At 46.8% G+C, this 20,935-nt stretch overlaps 1 protein-coding gene across 1 annotated transcript in view; it reads right to left on the bottom strand.

Annotated features, from left to right (window-relative positions):
• The window catches only part of LOC148518847 (CUB and zona pellucida-like domain-containing protein 1), an 83,077-nt gene that overhangs the window by 41,999 nt on the left and 20,143 nt on the right, over positions 1-20,935 (bottom strand). Inside the window, 1 exon segment of the mRNA XM_088476939.1 lies at positions 6,982-7,129. Coding sequence (XP_088333065.1) covers positions 6,982-7,129 — 148 coding nt within the window.

Raw genomic sequence — 20,935 nt, forward strand, 5'->3', positions numbered from 1 at the left:
GGGCAGACCGCTATCATTGCAGTCTGCCCTACATTTGTGGGGCTGGGGGACTTGTCCACCCCTTGGCTATTGGTGGCACCCCCTTTGGTCGGCACCCCTGGCGTGTGCCATCCTGGCCAATGGGTAGATACGCCCCTGAATGTGGGTACATGCCCAGTCACGGAGCTTGTATACACACAGTGGGCTTATGCCCAGTCACGGAACTTGTATACACACAGTGGGCTATTGCCCAGTCATGGAGCTTGTATACACACTGCGGGCTTATGCCCAGTCATGGAGCTTGTATACACACAGTGGGCTTATGCCCAGTCATGGAACTTGTATACACACAGTGGGCTTATGCCCAGTCATGGAGCTTGTATACACACTGCGGGCTTATGCCCAGTCACGGAGCTTGTATACACACAGTGGGCTTATGCCCAGTCACGGAGCTTGTATACACACAGTGGGCTTATGCCAAGTCACGGAGCTTGTATACACACTGCGGGCTTATGCCCAGTCATGGAGCTTGTATACACACAGTGGGATATTGCCCAGTCATAGAGCTTGTATACACACAGTGGGCTTATGCCCAGTAAGGTCACAGAGGTTGTATACACACAGTGGGCTACTGCCCAGTAAAGTCACGGAGCTGTATATAGTTATACACACAGTGGGCTTATGCCCAGTCATGGAGCTAGTATACACACAGTGGGTTTATGCCCAGTAAAGTGGGCTTATGCCCAGTCACGGAGCTTGTTTACAGTACACAGTGGGCTTATGACCAGTAAAGTCACAGAGTTATACATGCCCAGTTACGGAGCTTTTATATAGCCCAGTCATGGAGCACACACAGTGGTTTTATGCCCAGTAAAGTCACAGAGGTTATTTATTTAAAATATATAACAAACAAAGTCAGAGGGCTAATGCCCTTGAAAGTCCAGCGGCAAAAAGTTAGAAGAAAAACTAATACTACACTGACACACTAATTAAGGCCCTCATTCAGAGCCGTACGCTCTGAGCAGAGCGCACGCTCTGAATGAGGGCCGCCCTCCATAATTATGGAGCGTCCTCCTGGACGCTCGTATAGCTGTGGGTCACCACCCACAGCCTATACGAGCGTGCAGTTTGATGGTCGCAATGGTCTTGACCATCGCGACCATCGCCACTGCGAGCCGGAGCCTGCGGTTGAGGTTTTCAACCGCGAGGCCCAGAGTGATTTTGGCTCTATCAGAGCCAAAATCACTCCCACTGACATCACTAGTGATGTCAGTGGGCCGGCTTCTGACGGTAGGCGTTCCCTTGGGAACGCCTCTGTCAGGGAGGCACGCCCCCGGCACGCCCACCAAAGGGGGCGTGCTGTCAATCAACATCGACAGCACGCCCCCTTTGATCAGACACAACGAGCGAAGGAAAGTCCTTCGCTCGTCGCGTCTGGCGCATGCGCACGACGGAGCTCCCGCCGTCGTGCACATGCGCAGTGCACAACATCGACCCACTTGCGAGCGGACAGCCGCTTGCGAGTGGGTCTGAATCAGGCCCTAACTAAGGACTTCATTCAGAGCCGCTTGCAAACTGCGAGCGCTCGCTCTGAATGAGGACGGACGCATCTGAAAAAAGTGCCGGCCTCCTGGCCGCTCACTAGGCTGTAGCGAGCTTGCTATAGCGAGCGGCCAAAAAGATGGTAGCGATGGTCAAGACCATCGCGACCATCGGGCTTGCGACGAGACCCTTGCGGTAGGGTCTCGTTGCCGCAAGCCCTGGAGTGCTTTTGGCTCTATCAGAGCCAAAAGCACTCCCACTGACATCACTTGTGATGTCAGTGGGGCCGGCCCCAGACGGTAGACGTTCCCATGGGAACGCCTCTGTCTGGGCAGCAACGCCCCCGGCACGCCCACCAAAGGGGGCGTGCTGTCACTCACCATCGACAGCACGCCCCTTTGGTGCGAGACCCATAGCGAGCGGGTCTGAATTAGGCCCAGAGCTGGAAGCTCTCCCACTTACATCACTGGACCCTGGCCCGCCTACAAAACAGGGCGAGCTGTCATTCACCATCGACAGCCGCCCTTTTCGTAGAGAGACCCGGAGCGAGAGAAATTCTCTCGTTCCGGGTCTTGCGCACGCGCAGTGTGGCCGCAGCACGTACGCAGGGCTCACCATCGACCCGCTTGCGAGCGCAGAAGCGCTTGCGAGCGGGTCAGAATGAGACCCTAAGTTCACCTTTGCTCTGTCTCACTGTCTCTGAGAAATGGCGCCGAGTTCCGGGCGCCGCGCCTTTTATAGAGGCTGAACATCATCGGAGTCTTGCGAGAATCCGATGCCAGCCGCGTGACATTCGGCCTCGAGGTGGAATCCGAGTCAGGTGGAAACACCCGAACTTGCGTTCGAGTGGACTCGGATTCCACTTGTTTGGATCGGTTCGGATTCCTCAGAATCTGAACCGCTCATTTCTACTGCACACAGACACACTCTCATTAGGCCCAAGCCTATTTTTACTGCATTTTCCAATGATTCTATGTATTATGGATTAGAGATGAGCGGGTCCGGTTCCCTGAGAATTTCGGGGATCCGGGGCGATCCGAGCCTTGCCTGCCCCGGATCCCTGACCCGAGGCAAAACCTTGCGACCCCTCTGTCGAGTTGCGAGGATTTGTTTTTAGCGGGCTTCATGCTGATTGGCTGAGAGAGTCGTCTGTCATGGCTCTCAGCCAATCAGCGTTAAGCCCATTGAAAACACTACAAGGGAGGGAAAAAATATGGCGCCTGCCATCCCACGCCACCTGACACCACCAGCATCCCCCGCTGCCTACACTGCCGGCACCCCCCCGGCAGCATCCTCCACTGCCGACACCACCGCTGCCGACACTCCTGCATTGCAACCCCACGTACTGAGGACACCGTCAGCGACCCCCACACTGCAGACACTCCCACAGTGAGGACACCACCAGCACCCCTGCACTGCTGACACAGTCAGCAAACCTGCACTGAGGACATCGCTGGCACCCTCACTCTGCCGACCCCGCCGGCAACCTGCATTGAGAACACCCCTGCACTGCCGACACATCCAGCAAACCTGCACTAAAGACACCGCTGGCACCCCTGCACTGCCGACACAGCCAGCAAACCTGCACTAAGACACCGCTGGCACCCCTGCACTGCAGACACAGCCAGCAGTCCTGTACTAAAGACACCGCTGGCACCCCTGCACTGCCGACACAGCCAGCAAACCTGCACTAATGACTCGGCTGGCACCCCTGCACTGCCGACACAGCCAGCAAACCTGCACTAAAGACACCGCTGGCACCCCCGCACTGCCGACATAGCCAGCAAACCTGCACTAAGACACCGCTGGCTCCCCTGCACTGCCGACACAGCCAGCAAACCTGCACCAAGACACCGCTGGCACCCCCGCACTGCCAACACAGCCAGCAAACCTGCACTAAAGACACAGCTGGCACCCCCGCACTGCCGACATCACCGGTACCCTTCACTAAGGACACTGCCAGCACCGCCATTCCATGTACTGAGGACACCATCAGCAACCCCGCTCTGCTGACACTGCTGTCACAGTAAGTGCACTATTGGTGTATCCAACCCATACTGTATAACACACTGTATCTGTGTTGGAAATTAGAAACTGAACTGCCACATGTTAGTGCCGCCCACTGTGTCACTTAGCTTAGTCAGCCAGCTAGCTGGATGCAACCTTTTGGCCTTAACTAGATGAAAAAATAATATTGTGAAGTGGTCAAAATTTATTGGAAATTACTGGAAATAAATGTTATTGAGGTTAATTATACTGTAGGAACAAAAACAGCCCAAATTATGTGATTTTAGCTATTTTTATGATTTTTTAAGAAAAAATCCAGATCCAAAACCCGAAAACAAAACACGGAGGTGAGGTTTTGGCAAAATCAATCCAGATCCAAAACCAGGGTAGATCCAGATCCAAAACCAAAACATGAGGGTCGGCGCACATCTCTATTATGGATATGTAGAAATAGCCTAATGCAGGAACTATAACAGATATCTCCTTTAAAAAGTTAATTAGCACAGCAGACCACAGTTTCCATTATTCTCAATGAGGATTGCAGTTTTATCCCATGTACCAAGCTCCAAAAAGTAGAGATGAGTAGTTCGGGTCTTCTCATTTTTTTTTTTGCCAACTTAAGGTTGGGATTTATCTTATTGGCTATCTAAAACACGTACTGTAGGAGCCAGATATCCAATAAGATTCCGTTTTCCAGATCTGAATATAATCGAGTAGAAACAAACTGCTCATCTCTACCAAAAAAGCTCAGATGGTGTTACCCACTTTTTTCTATGGAGGCAAGCTTTACGGAAAATGACACTGCATGCATGAGTGAGAGAACTGTTCTTTTGTGTAGTGTTGTATTGCTCAGACACAGCGAGTCATGGAAAGCACTGTCCCTGTATATATTTTAAGTACATGCAGGGATATATATGTTACAGACATTAGTACAGTAAATGCAGCTTGCCGGGATTATTGATACATAGCCCCTCAGTCTTTTGCACTAAGGGCCTGATTCAGACCCGCTCACTAGACTGCGTTCGCACGCTGCTGGACGATTGTCGCTATCTGCGCATGCGTGTGCGCGAGCCAGTCATTGTGATCGGGAAGCGATCACACATAACATATAGACTGCTCGCTAGTTTGACTGGCAGAATTTGCCATTTGTGGGTAGTGACAGGGGAAGGTCCTTGAAAACGGGGGAGTGGAGGTGCTAACGCAGGCGTGTCTGAGTGTCAAAACGCTGTTTCTAAGGCCTGCTAATTAAAAACGTAAAAACCAGCGTCACCTGGCTGACTAAAGCACTGAAGCACTTGCAGTGCTTGTGGTAGGGTAAGGACAACCACAAGCACTGCGTATGGCTCCGATGGTTCTTGATGTTGGCGATTGTAATATACACTTCCTGGAGATTACGTGTGCTGCGAAGGGAAAGGGGGCGTCATTGGACTGGCTTTCAAACGCTCTGTTGTCACACGCTAAGACATAGTGGGCGTACTAATGTCTTGCTGTACGATCGCAGCCTTTGCATATATTAGCAGCAGAACGGCTGCAAGCGAATGCATCTAGCGAGCAGGTCTGAATCAGACCCTAAATTTGATGTTACCTCATACTTGCCTACCTTTTAAATCTCCTCCCCGGGAGAACCTGGGGAGGAGAAGCAGCTGGGTCCCGATGGGGGCGGAGCCAAATGATTCACAGCATTAAGCTCTGCCCCCTCCACGGCAAATTGCCGCGATTGGCGCATATTTAAATAAGGGGCGGGGCTAAATGACATGATTCATGAAGAATCGTGTCTTTAAGCCCCGCCCTCTACACAAGTTCTCGCCATTCTGCCCACTTCATTAGGAAGTGGGCAGAATGCGGGAGAAGTGCCTACCTTTCAGGGGTGCGGGGGGCTACCCGAAAAATCGGGAGCCTCCCGCGAAAACCGGGAGGGTAGGCAGGTATGTGTTACCTGTAGCATTGAATAGTGTTAATGATCAGTAAAATGCAATGGAGTTCTGTAGGAACACTCATTTAAGTACATAGCTGCAGTGAAGCTTTGAAATGTATTAATGAACAAGCTGTAAAGCTCTGCTAAAGTGAGGATAAAGCACACTCTATATTCTGAATAATATTTTGTCTATGCTTTAACTTTTGTTGATTTCCAACTCCTATTGTATTTGTGGGAGCAGGGCCGGATTAAGGTCTGTGGGGGCCCCTGGACAACAAACTTGTGGGGGCCCCTGTATACCACCATTTCTTGTCACCCTAGGAACATTTGTTTTCCCTTTATATCCACCTTAATGTCCCCAGTAGTAATGCCCCTCTTCCAATGCCCACTGTAGTAGTGCCCCTTATGCAATGTCCCCAGTAGCAGTGCCTCTTATGCAGTGCCCCCAGTAATGGTCCCCCCAGTGCCCCCAGGAATGGTCACCCCTATGCAGTACCCACTATAGTAGTGCCCCTATACAGTAGTCCCCCCTATGCAGTGCCCCCTGTAGTAATGCCTCTTATGCAGTGCCCCCCAGTAATGCCCCTTATGCAGTGCCCCTTATATAATGCCCCCAGTAGTGGTCCCCCTATACAGTGCCCCCAGTAGTGCCCCTTATATAGTGCCCCAGACCCAGTAGTGGTCCCTCTCTATGCATGACCCTTATATAATGCCCCCAGTAGTGGTCCCCCTATACAATGCCCTCAGTAGTGCCCCTTATATAGTGCCCCCAGACCAAGTAGTTGTTCCCCCCCTATGCAGTGCCCCTTATATAGTGCCCCCAGTAGTAGTCCCCCCTATACACTGCCCCCAGTAGAAGCTCCCCCCTATACAGTGCTCCCAGTAGTTGTCCCCCCTATGCATTGCACCCAGTAGAAGTCCCTCCTATGCACTGACCCTAGTAGTGCCCCCCCAGTGCCCCATGAAGCGGCCTCCCTATACAGTGACCCCTGTAGCTGCCCCCCCTATGCAGTCGCCCCTGTAGCGCCCCCCCATGCAGTGCCCCTTACACACACACAAAAAAAAAATATCACAACTTACCTGAATCCCTGCTCCTGACGCGACCGCCGCTGTCCGCTCCAAGTCCCGGCTCTTCTCCTGTACTATGGGAGAGACGTCAGCGTCATGACGTCTCTCCCATCATCACACATTGCGAGGGGGGGGAGCCGGAAGGAGGCATTCATGAGTGAGCTCCAGCCGGCTCTGTCCATTGACGCAGCAGCCAATGAGAGTCTGACTCTCATCGGCTGCTATAACAAACACACAGCTGCTGGCGGCGGCTGTGTGTTTATCACTGTGTAGTGTGGAACGTGCTCACTGCGGTCTACACTACAATAACGGCGGGTGCAGACAGCAGACCCCGGTGCAAGCCACCAGCAGCACCGCTGCTAGTGGGGCGCCCTCAGTGTGTGGTGGACCAGGGATGCCCCCCCCCCTCCCCCCCCTTAATGTGTGGGAGTCTTAAGTACAAAGTCGCTGAGCAAGTCGCACTAACTTACAAGATTTCACTGAAGGAAAGTTTCACTCTTGTGTTCTTTGGTGCTTCCAGGTTCCAGACACAAAATGTGAATTTTGAGTGCCGGTTGGGATAATTGGGGGACGAGATGATTCCTGAAGAACCTTGGAGGCTTCCACCACATTGAACATCTTAAGAGAAGTAGGAACAAAAATGGAAAACAATATTCTCATTCAGAAGATATTTTACAGAGGTTTTCAGTCATGTGACATATTTAAAATGATTAACAATGACTTCTACAGTGATTACAAATGAGCCATTATGGTGGCAATGGTTATCATACAGCTAAAAATTTTTATGTTCTTTATTGTTTAAGTATAGTAATTAGTAAGACATGGAATGGAATTCACAAAAGTAGCATTGTTTTAGTCATTTAAAAATACTCTTAAAACTGATATATTCACAGAAGAAATGTTCATTTGTGTGTAGCTAATCTGCCATCGGATTTATGAAATGCGCAGGAAACTTAGTAAATAAGGAGTTACGAAAAATGACCTTGACAAAAATAGAGTGGCAGAGATTACTGTGACCATGAAACATAATTACCATGTCCAAAATATTATAGCTGTACAATATCACAATGACATTGCGTTTAATATAGGCATTTATAATTACATTGGCAATTACATTCAATAGAAGAATCAGCTACACCAATAGTTATAATGGCACATAATCAGCAATGAGAGTGATGATCAAATAAAACATTTCACCGTGAAGCTTAAAGCAGAATAGTGTTAAAAGTCTCTGCATAAATCACTCACACTGTAGTGTGGGCTTACTGTGGCCAGTATTCAAGGATACAAGATAATATTGAAAAATCTAGAACCGGGAGAAACACTGGGTATACTGTAACCTGTTCCCTCAATTGGAAAATAAAGAAGGTAGTAATATGTGTTAGTGGGAATCACTACAACAACTATAATATAAAGACAATAATGAAGTATTACATGGAGTTCCTTTATAATAACAGGCGTAACAAAGAACTAGTAAAAACAAGCGCATTAAACAAATGGAAGAGATCAGGAAACTGCAAATAAAAAACTGGATTGGTTCTAATTCCGTCTGGACCTTTAGGTTGGACCTAAACAGCCCATGAACCTCTGCACTGGACATGGACGGATTCGGTATGATTTACCGCCGGTTCAAATCCCGACAGTGGCAGCCCGGCAGGGGTGAAAAACCCGATCGTCCAAAGGTAAATATTTACTAACCCTATTCTCCCCCTAACCCTCCTTTAGGGGTGCCTAACCCTAACCTCCCCTCCAAGTGCCTAACTCTAATCCCCCTTCTAAGTGCCTAAACCTACAGTGCATCTTGAAACTATTCACAACGTTTCACTTTTTCCACATTTTGTTATGTTACAGCCTTATTTCAAAATGGAATAAATTATTTTTTGTCCTCAAAATTCTACACACAATACCCCATAATGACAACGTGTAAAAAGTTTTTTTGCGATTTTTGCAAATTTAATCAAAATAAAAAACCTAAGAAATCACATGTACATATGTATTCACAGCCTTTGCTCAATACTTTGTAGATGCACTTTTGGCAGCAATTACAGCCTCAAGTCTTTTTGAATATGATGCCACAAGCTTGGCACACCTATCTTTGGGCAGTTTTGCCCATTCCTCTTTGCAGCACCTCTCAAGCTCCATCAGGTTGTATGGAAGCGTCGGTGCACAGCCATTTTCAGATCTCTCCAGAGATGTTCAATCGGATTCAAGTCTGGGATCTGGCTGGGCCACTCAAGGACATTCACAGAGTTGTCCTGAAGCCACTCCTTTGATATCTTGTCTGTGTGCTTAGGGTCGCTGTCCTGCTGAAAGATGAACCGTCGCCCCAGTCTGAGGTCAAGAGCGCTCTGGAGCACGTTTTCATCCAGGATGTCTCTGTACATTGCTGCATTCATCTTTCCCTCTATCCTGACTAGTCTCCCAGTTCCTACCACTGAAAAACATCCCCACAGCATGATGCTGCCACCACCATGCGTAACTGTAGGGATGGTATTGGCCTGGTGATGAGCGGTGCTTGGTTTCCTCCAAACATAATGCCTGGCATTCACGGAAAAGAGTTCAATCTTTGTCTCATCATGGTTTGAGAGTCCTTCAGGTGCGTTTTGGCAAACTCCAGGTGGGCTGCCATGTGCTTTTTGCTAAGGAGTGGCTTCCATCTGGCCACTCTACCATACAGGCCTGATTGGTGGATTGCTGCAGAGATGGTTGTCCTTCTGGAAGGTTCTCCTCTCTTCACAGAGGAATGCTGTAGCTCTGACAGAGTGACTATTGGGTTCTTGGTCACCTCCCTGACTAGGGCCCTTCTCCCCCGATCGCTCAGTTTAGATGGCCGGCCAACTCTAGGAAGAGTCCTGGTGGTTCCAAACTTCTTCCATTTACGGATGATGGAGACCACTGTGCTCATTGGGACCTCCAAAGCAGCAGATATTTTTCTGTACCCTTCCCCAGATTTGTGCCTCGAGACAATCCTGTCTCGGAGGTCTACAGACAATTCCTTGGACTTCATGCTTGGTTTGAGCTCTGACATGCACTGTCAAGTGTGGGACCTTATATAGACAGGTGTATGCCATTCAAAATCATGTCCATACAACTGAATTTACCACAGGTGGACTCCAATTAAGCTGTAGGAACATCTCAAGGATGATCAGTGGAAACAGGATGCTTCATGGCAAAGGCCGTGAATACTTATGTACATGTGATTTCTTAGTATTTTTTTTTTATTAAATTTGCAAAAAACTCAAAAAAACTTTTTACACATTGTCATTATGGGGTATTGTGTGTAGAATTTTGAGGACAAAAATGAATTTATTCCATTTTGGAATAAGGCTGTAACATAACAAGATGTGGAAAAAGTGATGCGCTGTGAATATTTTCACGATGCACTGTATACCCCCCTTCCCCGCCGAATAAAACCCGGGGGGGGGGTGCCTAACCCTAACCTCCCCCCGGGGGTGCCTTAACCCTAACCCCCCTTCCAGCTGTCCGCACCCGGCGCCCGGCTTACCTTTGACCGGTAAGCCGGGTGTCGGGCTCCCGGCATAGGTAAAATGACAGGCGTCGGGATATCGACGCCTGTCATTTAACCCTTGCTGGGATTAGACAGTCGGGAAGCCGACGGTCGGGATTCCGTCAGTTGGCTTCCCGACTGCTTCCCGACATGGACACCTTCTGGTCCGGACCTGGACTTCCTCTGGACTGGGCAGCAATGGCAGAATACCCACCGGGATGTCACTTCTCTCAGTGATTCTGGTTGCCGATTCTAATAACCTGGCACCTACTCTTGCTAGATTTCCATCTCTTTCAGCAAGACTTGTTCGGGATTGGCAGCTTAAGACTTTCAGTTCTCTCTATGGCCCCCATTAATTAATGATTGCACTTGCATTGCAATCAGGGCATGTCAGTACTGCCCACGATCGCATTGCAGTATGCGATCATATCGTCCGGATGTATCATGCAGCACATGCAAGGACATGGGCTCCAAAAGAATCCTATATCTGCGATGTGCTCGCAGACCTGCCGGCCAGTGCATGCGCAGTCCCGGTGGCTGCCGGCCATTGCCGGGGGAACCATCTGCTGGCTAATTATGCAGTGATAACCCATAGGCTACAGCGGCTGATGCCATCTTCATATGGGGGATGCGGCTGCCTGCGGTAATGGAGTGATCACAGCAGGTATCGAGCCCTCCTTAATACACACATTAGGGATACTTAATATTTGAGGTAAACCCCCGAAAACAGGTGTTTTTGGGGAAAATACCTCAAATATTTAATGATAAATGGGCCCCTGTAATAGCCGTTCCCCTCTGACTTTACCATTCCTTCGGCACCCTTGTGCACAGTACTCACTCTCCCGTTGACTCTTATGCTATGGTGAGCTTAGTTGCAATGCTTAGGTTTCTCTATCAGCTCATCTTCATAAGGCTGCGATCCCAGCATTACCCAAGCTTTCCTTCTCTCTGGCCGCACTCCTGTGCTTTTACTTCTCTGGTGCAAACTCTCTGCAGCTGGCAAGCTCCGAGGTTACACCCCGCTTCTCGGGCAAGCTAGGAGATTTAGGGGTCTATTTACTAAGTTAGGAGACAAAGTGAAAGGAGATAAGGTACCAGCCAATCAGCTCCTAACTGCAATTTTTCAAACACAGCCTGTGAGGTGGCAGTTAGGAGCTGATTGGCTGGTACCTTATCACTTTTCACTTTGTCTCCTAACACTGCTTAGTAAATAGACCCCTAGTTTCCAATGCCCCAGGAAGCATTAGACTGCCCCCAGTTAGCTGCCCTTCCTTATATCTCTATAATGATCAATTATACAGTGGAAAATAACAGACACTGCATGATCTATTCAATATCAAGGGTTTTTTATTGTCATTTTTTGTTGCACAAAATTATGTTTATTAGCATTTAATAATATTAGCAGTGTCACATATGCCATATTTGCCAACTCTCCCATATTGTCAGGGAGACTCCCGGAAATAGTAACAATCTCCCTGTCTCCCTGAAGAGTCTAGCAGTCTCCGGATTGTACCTTACCCCCATTATAAAGCTGCTGTATTAAAACAAACAGAGATATATACATTCAAAAGGGATCATCAGCATAATTTCCCTGCATTGGTTATAAGGTAATGATTCCTATAGCAGTGATTCCGAACCTCGGTCCTCAAGGCACACTAACAATCCTGGTATCCATGTTTGAGTGGGATGCAATCGGGAAGCCGGCTGACATTACACCGACAGCCGGCTTCCCGACTGTCATATCCCGGCGATGGTGAAATGCCTGGCGTCTAGATGTAGACGCCGCTCATTTCACAGACGCCGGGAGACCGGCGGCCGGCATCCCGATCGACGGGACAGCCGCGCGGGGGGGGAGGGTTAGGTTTAGCGCACCCGGGGGGACTTAGGGTTAGGCACCCCCCCGGGAGGGTTAGGGTTAGGCTAGGTGGAGGAAGGGTTAGGGTTAGGCACCCCCAGGGAGACTTAGGGTTAGGCACCCCCCTCGGGGGACTTAGGTTCAGGCAGCGGAGAAGGGGGGGGGTTTAGGGTTAGGCACTTACAGGGGGGATTAGGGTTAGGCACTTGGGGGGGAGGTTAGGGTTAGGCACCCCTAAGGAGGGTTAGGTTAGTCTATACTTACCTTACAGCGATTGGGATTTCCAGCGCTGACGGGCTCACACTGCTGGGATCTGTTCCAGTGTCGGGCTGCCGCTGCCGGCGGTATTTCATACCGATTCCGTTTGAGCAAAATGAATGCGGTACTAATTAAGTCACCTGTGCTCAAGTATGGCTAACCTTAAAACCTGGGCTATTAAGCTGGCCACACATCTAAAGAAAATCTGGTAACGTATGAGAGTAAATGATTATCAGCAATTTGCTCCTAAATGCCAGAAAACAGATGAAAATGGTCGTTCAGACAAGTTGTTAAATGTTTGATTTAAACCAGTGGTTCTCAAACTCGGTGCTCAGTTCACGTTTTCCAGGTCACCCAGCAGCTGCACAGGTTGGTTCATTATTCACTGGCACATTTTAAAAGATCCACAGGTGGAGCTAATTATTTCACCTGTAATCCTGTGAGGAGACCTGGAAAACATGCACTGTTTGGGGTCCTGAGGACCAAGTTTGAGAACCTGTGTTCTAAACAATTTGGGAGCAAATTGCAGATTGTCATTGCTTTCACACCTTACCAGATTTTCATTCCAACCAATCAACTAGTTGGATGGTTGGACAGAAAATCTTTACGTGTGTATGCAGCTTAAGTGTGCCTTGAGAACCGTGGTTGGGAACCCCTGCTATAAAAGGTATAAGAACCAGCGCTCGTTAAACCAAATATTTAACTAAAAAAGAATTTATGAGAAACGGATGTAAAAACACTAAAGCAGCATATTTATTAAATATAATAATAAAGAATTGAAGCACAATAGCATAAAGGGATCTACAACATATAATCAAATATTGTAAAACCACTGCTAGGAGGACTCCTGTATAACATAGTTTTTAAATGGTATTTAGAACTGAATTTTTGGATAGTCAAAGTGGTTACTGGGTTGGTAGAAACAGTCAGGGCCGGCAACAGAAAGCATGGGGCCCGTTACACACATTTTTTAAGGCCCCCCCCATTCCCGGGTTAGAGGCAGTGGGTAAAGTGTAGTGGATAAGAGAGGCCCCGTAGGGGGGAGGGGATGGGAGAGAGAAAAAAAAAAAACACAAACGCAATAGTAAGGAACTCACCTGTCACCCACTTGCTATCTATGGCAGACATCTGGTAGTGGCGGCGGAGACCAGGACAGCACATATAGTAGATAGCCCAGACTCTACTTCTTGCACCGGGGCCAGTCACTAGAGTTTGACGTCAGGCCCCCGGCACAACAGCAATGTCACAGACGAGAAGGTAAGAGGAGGGGAGGAGACGGTAGGGGTGGAAGGGGAGTGTCGGATCACCTTCTCCATTGCTACGGCCCGAGGCAATGTACTGTATGAGTCACTCTGACTCATTACAGTACTGCTGTTAATGCACCTGCGCGTGCTCTCATTACCACCGGCCATGGTGCATTGCAGCAGAGCAGGCAGCAGTGACAGCTGCGTTTGTCTCTGGGGTCCTCCAGGGCCCCTGGAACCTCGGGGCCCGGTATAAATGTGCCCCATGTACCCCCCTGTCGCCGGGCCTGCATACAGTCCCATTAGCGAGGATCCGCAGGTGGCAGGGCTGAGGTAGACAATCCACTTATAGCTGTGTGTTAGAAAATCCAGATAAAACAAAGATGTCCACATATATTAATGTCCAAAGTCCGCTGGATAATGCCAAGACCAGAATCCACAATTGCGCAGGAGTCTCATCCACAAATACGCATTGATGGTAGGTTTAAATTCGCTTAATTCGTTTCGCTGGAGTATAACCCTCCAACTTCTTCAACAATTCCTATGGCTACATGCATTTTCCGAAAAGTACAAGGGCAAGATGTATGAAGCTCTGGGAACTGATAAAGTGCAGAGTGATAAACGAAAAACCACCTGGCTCCCAACTGTCATGTTACAGGCTGTGTTTGAAGAATGACAGCTGGGAGCTGATTGGTTGGTCGTTTATCACTCTGCACTTTATCACCTCCCAGAGCATCATACATCTGCCCCTAAGTGTGTTTTCATCAACAAATAGATTTTAGTTACTGCTTTGGGGCACATTTACATTTAGATGTAAGTCAATTTTATGACACGCCCCTCAGATGTAGCAGTACACATCCACTTTACCCAGGGTTGGATTAAGCCTTCAGGAGGCCCGGGGCACTTGATACAGGGGAGCCCTCCCCCTCTTGTCAGGACCTCCATGAAGCAGCAATATAAGTCCTACCTGGACTCCCATGTCTCTCTATAGCCCAGAGATCAACCCCTCCCCCCATGTCTTCTATAGTCTAAGCCTTGCACCCCAGTGTCTGCCTATAGCATCAGCTTCTCCCCCTCTGTCTGTCCATAGCCTCAGCTTATGCTGTGGCTCTGAAGTAATCTCAACCCTGCCCCCATGTCTCTCTATAGCCCTCAGCTCAACTCCTGTGTCTCCCTATAGCCTCAACCCTGCCCCTAATGTCTCCCTATAGCCTCAACTCTGCCCCTAGTGTCTCCCTATAGCTCAACCCTGCCTCTAGTGTCTCCCTATAGCCTCAGCTCTGCCCCTAGTGTCTCCCTATAGCCACATTCCTGCTCCTAGTGTCTCCCTATACTCTCAACCCTGCCACTAGTGTCTCCCTATAGCCTCAACCCTGCCCCCAGTGTCTCCCTATAGCCTCATCCCTGCTCCTAGTGTCTCCCTATAGCCTCAACCCTGCCACTAGTGTCTCCCTATAGCCTCAACCCTGCCACTAGTGTCTCCATATAGCCTCAACCCTGCCCCCAGTGTCTCCCTATAGCCTCAACCCTGCCCCCAGTGTCTCCCTATAGCCTCATCCCTGCTCCTAGTGTCTCCCTATAGCCTCAACCCTGCTCCTAGTGTCTCCCTATAGCCTCAACCCTGTTCCTAGTGTCTCCCTGTAGCCTCAGCCCTCACCATGTCTCTTTCTATAGCCGCAACCCATCCCCACTTTGTCTCTATCTTTAGTGTATTATGGGTGTGTTATGGGAGTGTCCACAGGTGTGATGCTGAAAGTGGCAGCATACAGAGACACTCAATCGCTCACATTGGAGGCCATACTCAGATGCATAACCTGCACCCAGCATAGGGCTGGTACAAGATTTAATGGGTACATCTAAAGATGCACCAGGCATGATTTCAGCTGCTGTGGATGCTTGAAGTGGGCATCTCAGTCCTTGCACAGTCAGGTACACAGCTGTACACCAGTGAAGGGCTTTGAAGCAGCATTAGCATATAGTCGCAGACACCGCTGTGACAAAAGATGCACACACGGCCACTACTGCACCCAGCTCAGAATCGAGCCCTATAATGAAGGTAAAAGGATATAGCTATTTGTACAGTGTGATGGTACTAGAATGCCATCTGGCAACACCAGTGATTTCCTCTAAGACAGCCTGGGCCTTCACTTGGGATAGCTGAACCAGCTCTCCCATACCAGGAATCTCTGTAATAAATAGATATCCTAATAACTGTTATTGTATTTACTAATAAATTCAATTTTCATTGAAGTGATTGGTAATGTATGTAAGGGAATCTTACTGAAATCTCTAATGTTTCCTAAAGGAGTCACCGGGTTTCTGTCTCTGTACATTTATCAGGGTCTTTTCTTTGATAAATAACAATTAATACCGCATTGTTTAGCTCTGATTTATTGGAGCCGTTTAGGAATGCTTTCTTGCCGAGACAGTGTTTTCCAAAAATGGCTGTCATGGGGAAGCACGTTCCCCAGCTACCAGAGAAGACTCTGAATATACTTCTTCAAGAATACTGTAGCCCATAGGCTGTGACGGCTAACACCACCTGAAAATGAAGTTAGCTATTGGAACCTAGCTTAGAAAGGCTAAGACAAAAAAAAAACCTATGGTCTCCACCATTAGTTTGGCAGAGACATTGCCTGTGTTCAAGGTTTGCTAAATATGCTAGAAACTGCCTTTTCTGCCTACATTTTGGAGGAAATTAGATTGATTAGTTGACCGGTAAGACCTTAATTAATACTCATATTTGGTATTTTTGAGTAATAGATCAAAATACATACTTATCAGGGCTTGTACTAAATACAGGGTTGCCATAATTAAACTGCCACTTTTCAGAGCCATCTGTAGCTTGATCTAAAGCTGGGTACACACTTTACTATCCATTGTATAATATATTGTTCCAACTCGGATCGGAACACATCATATAGTGTGTACGCCCGATTCCTTGTTCACCACAGTTGTTCATTACATCGTCCCGTCTGCTGTTCTGTACGGCAAATGGGATGATGCACTGAAAAACGCGGTGCAGTTACATGCAGCATATAATAATACATTGTTATGTCATATGCTGGATAGTGCAGATTGTACGGCACAAGTGATGTATCGTTACATCGCATCACATCATCACTGGGTCAAACCATCGGTATTAAGAAAGCTGACATTAAGCTATCCACATGAGACTCCATTTTGTAACAGGATGATCTATGTCTTTAAATAGTTATTCAGAAGTGTATAATTCTGAATTCTGTTAGATAAAGGTTTTAGTGACCTTCATAGAGTCAAGAGATTGGAATTTTTCCTTTAAGATAACAACATGACCATACTCCCTAAGGTATAGTTGACTCCTTAGAAAGTTACTGTAGATAAGAAATAATGAGGAAAGTTTGTATAATTGATGGGCTCTCAGTAATGAACTGTCACAAATAATGAGTGTTTTGAAGAATTACATATGTTACACTATGAGATCATTTTGCTTGTAAGAAAACCTATAAAACTGTGTATCCTTCATAATTATAGCAGAGAATACTGAACACAGACTTGTTGGTCTCACGTCTTCTCTAATCAGCTGATTTACAGAGATCGCTCTGCACAGGGGTTCTGACACACATAAAGAGCTTGGCCCGGTGACCAGCCACAGAAGATTCTATCTATAGATCTGTTAATTGGAGGTCCCACCGAGATGTCCTACGCTGATCCACGGACGGACACGGCAGGAGTGACCAGGACAGTGGACTATGACCCGGGTGAGTGTTTTGTTCTGCTCAACCAGGTTCCATTGTATTGCAAAATCCTGTGTCTGTCTAAGGGTTCAGGGATGGATATCTATGTGTCTCAGACTCTTGTTTTTTTATTTTTTTATTTTATGAAATTACATGTCTAATGAATCTTTAAAAATGTATACAGACTATAGTCCTTATAGATTTAAATGTGAGAAATGCAAATGTGTAATTGTTATTTAACAGTTTGATAATTGGTTTCTTTGGTTGGTATGAGTATTGTCCCTTGATACACCTTGTGATCTTTTAACTTCCAGAGATAGAATAAACAAACATAGAAGTGCCTTTTGTCTTTTGGTAGGTTGCCATATTGATGGAGACTATCTCCAGACCAGAGTAGGAGAATTTTGGGATTTGTTTATAACTAATTTACCAGTCAATCTATATCCCAAAAGGTACAGTCATAGTGTGCCCAGAACTACTAAGGAGACCCACCTTAGTGACATGAAGTAAATAGACTGTGTCTGGTTTCATCCCCTAGGTAGGAGTTACCTCGCACAACAGAACAGGATTTAGTAAATCCACATACATTGTGGATTTACAGTAAGCACCTGTCCGACTGTCAGACCCCATGGATATTGTACTCACAGTTTTAGGTCCTGGGGCAACAGAAGGGATGTCCAAACTTTTTAAAAAGGCTGGCATCCACAGAAATGGCACACTTGACCCGATTAAATTACAACAGATACATAAGTCATATGGCCCCTATATAAAGAGTAACAAACTTGAAGGCAAACTTTTGAATTGCATAAAAGTGTCAGAACAGATCTTGTTAGAGAAAGAATCACGAGAAAGGGAAGAAAACATGAGTTGTATGCGATTTAAGGATTATTCTGAAAGGATACCTGTAAGGATAGTAGGTCCAAGTTGTTCAGTGGGAAATTATATTGCTAAAAAGGGAAGGAGGTGCTCCAATAGAGATTGTCAAGCATGTAATAACCCCAAATATCAGACTTGTTGGAATTGTGGTGCTTATTGGTCAGTAAGTTATAAAGCCTGTAGATTGAAGGGACTGAACCCAGAAAAGATACAAGAAGTTGGGATGGGGATAAGAAATACATAGATCCCTGTAAGAAAAATACATGGAAGTGTGAATGTCCTCAAGTTATGTTGTGAAGAGAACTAAATTGTGATAATTGTAAAAGTAAGCAAAGCGATGCAATCTCTCCCTCAGCACCACCCTCCTATGAAGGAGCAGTTGGTACAGTCCCTTAAATAAAACCATCAACAGGATTATATCCTGTACTTACACAGACATCACCCGGAAAGGGACAACAGGGTTCAAGGCAAGTTTACTGGTATAAGCCGTGAACTCCAATAGACCAAATGGCTTTGGCAAGGGATGTGCCTAATATAAATAAAGACCCTATGGAATGTGAACATTATATGAAACAGCTGCAAGGATTTTATACTGCCACATGGTTAGATTTAGAACAAATGACCAAGACCACAATGGGCAATTTTGAGGCTCACCAAATAGCAAGACAACCAGCCCAAAGAAATAATGTTGCTATAGGTGACCCAAATGATGACCGTAAAAATGAGGCTATCAGTGGGGATGAATGGGTGTTAAAATGTGAAGCTTATTGTAAAGGCAAAAATAATAGTATGCCTGCCCAAGATATCCCACAAGGACCAATCTGTCACTGATTACTATCAGCAATATAGACTGAGACATGAGGATTGAGGGGCTAATTTACAAAATGCTAGAGATCTGAGAATGTTTCAAAATTCATTCCTAAGTGGCATGAAATCTGATTTGCTTAAAGCCCTTAAGATCAGCCATCCAGAATATGGTACTTTAACTCCTGATGTGCTCCTCACAATTGAAAGATCCATTGAGCTATATGTATTAGATAAGCAGAACAAAAAGAAAAATACCCAATTACAGCCTATTTATGTTGCGCAAACATCAGGAAAAGGACAACAGTTGGTACTATTTGGGCAAAATACTGGTGCACGCCTTAAAATATAGGCCAACAGCGCCACCTGTTGCTACAGCATTACCTAATGTTAAAATGAGTCAAAGACCCCAAACTTGTATGAAGAATGGTTTGTGTTTTCACTACCTTCAAAGAGAACACCTTAAAAAAGATTGCCCTGGTCTCAGTGAACCCAGAGCAGAACACATAGACAAACAAGCATAGGAAACCAAAGCCATTGCAGATTACTGTAAATAATGGTGTGACATTAGAAACACAGCGCCTGATTCAGACTCGGTCACAAGTGCTGAGCGCTCGCAACCGGGTCGATGATGGCCCACTGAGCATGCTCACGACGGACCCGGCTCCGTCGTGCGCATGCGCGAGACCCGGATAGCGACGGTCACTCCGTCGCTCCGGGTCTCGCAACAAAGGGGGCGAGCTGTCGATGGTGAGTGACAGCTCGTCCCCTTTGGTAGGCGGTCCGGGGGCGTGGCTGGCCAAACGGAGGCGTTCCCATGAGAACGCCTCCCATTTGGGGGCGGCCCCACTGACATCACGAGTGATGTCAGTGGAGAGATTCCGGCTCTGTTAGAGCTGAAATCTCTCTGGGGCTTGCAGCAACGAGACCCTACCACAAGGGTCTCGTCGCAAGCCCGATGGTCGCGATGGTCTTGACCATCACGATCATCATGGCCGCTAGCAATAGTTGTGGCTGTCCATCCAGCTCGTGAAAATTAATCTTAAAGCCACATATGCAGCCAGTTAAAGTTAAACAATACCCTTTAAGATCAGATCAAGTGGCTGCAGTGACCAAACAGGCAGAAGATTACCTGAAAGCAGGGGTTCTTAGGGAATGCCAGTCCAATTGGAACTCGCCCTTTTTCGTATTAAAAAGATCCCAAATCCAGATGGATTTCCCTTTTTTAGAATAATTCATAATTTAAGAGAAATTAATAAAAAAACTTGTAAAGTATTTAAAGAGAATGGATACCTTGTGCATTAGGTAAATTGCAACTTTTGTATGATGCACTTAAGGGACCTATACTACAGGGTCCACTTGAATTAACACTTGAACAAATTGAAGTCTTTTATGTTTTAAAACAAGATGTCATTAATGCACCAGCATTAGCTTTACCTGATTATAATAAGCCATTTTACTGTTTTGCCATGAGTCTAACTCACATGCTCAGGGGGTCCTTATACAATCACATGGAAACTCTCGTCATCTAGACCCTGTAAAGTGCTGACATAGTGTTAGGACATCCCTTAAGGCTCAAACAAAGCATTTGTCTGTTGCTAGGCTTACGAAATATGAGGATGTTTTGTTGTACAAGTAAAGTCACTCTTAAAAGCTGTACAGTGTTGAATCCTACATCATTGACCCCCAGGAATCAAAAGATGGGAGAGGAGATGATATTTCCCCTTGTATAAGTATAAGCAACAGTAACAGGGATAGTGATAGTGTCAAGAAGGATACTGAAAATATACATACTTTTTAGATTGTGTTGTGTTGAATTTATGAAGCAAAACTCATTGTCCATATCTAACATTTTGGATATTCCTTTTGTAGATACAGACCTTACTTTCTTTGTAGATGGTTCCAGATACTACAATATGTAGATGGAGTTCCACACATAGGATATGTTGGCCACATCAGAGCACTGTCTACTACATTCCAGTTGCCTCAAAGGCTTACAGTGATAAAGATAGACACACTCGAGAGACTACACCTGAAGCTAAAGGCAACAGACTGGTAGACCAGGCCACATGTGCTGCTGTCATAAGCCACTGTTCCCAGGGTGAGCCCACTTATTTGGTAAATCCCACTTCCAAGATTGACTTAAGTACCCTCATAAAGCTC

This window comes from Taudactylus pleione, unplaced genomic scaffold, assembly GCF_031769625.1.
Source record: "Taudactylus pleione unplaced genomic scaffold, aTauple2 ptg000198l, whole genome shotgun sequence".
In the NCBI taxonomy this organism is placed as follows: Eukaryota; Metazoa; Chordata; class Amphibia; order Anura; family Myobatrachidae; genus Taudactylus; species Taudactylus pleione.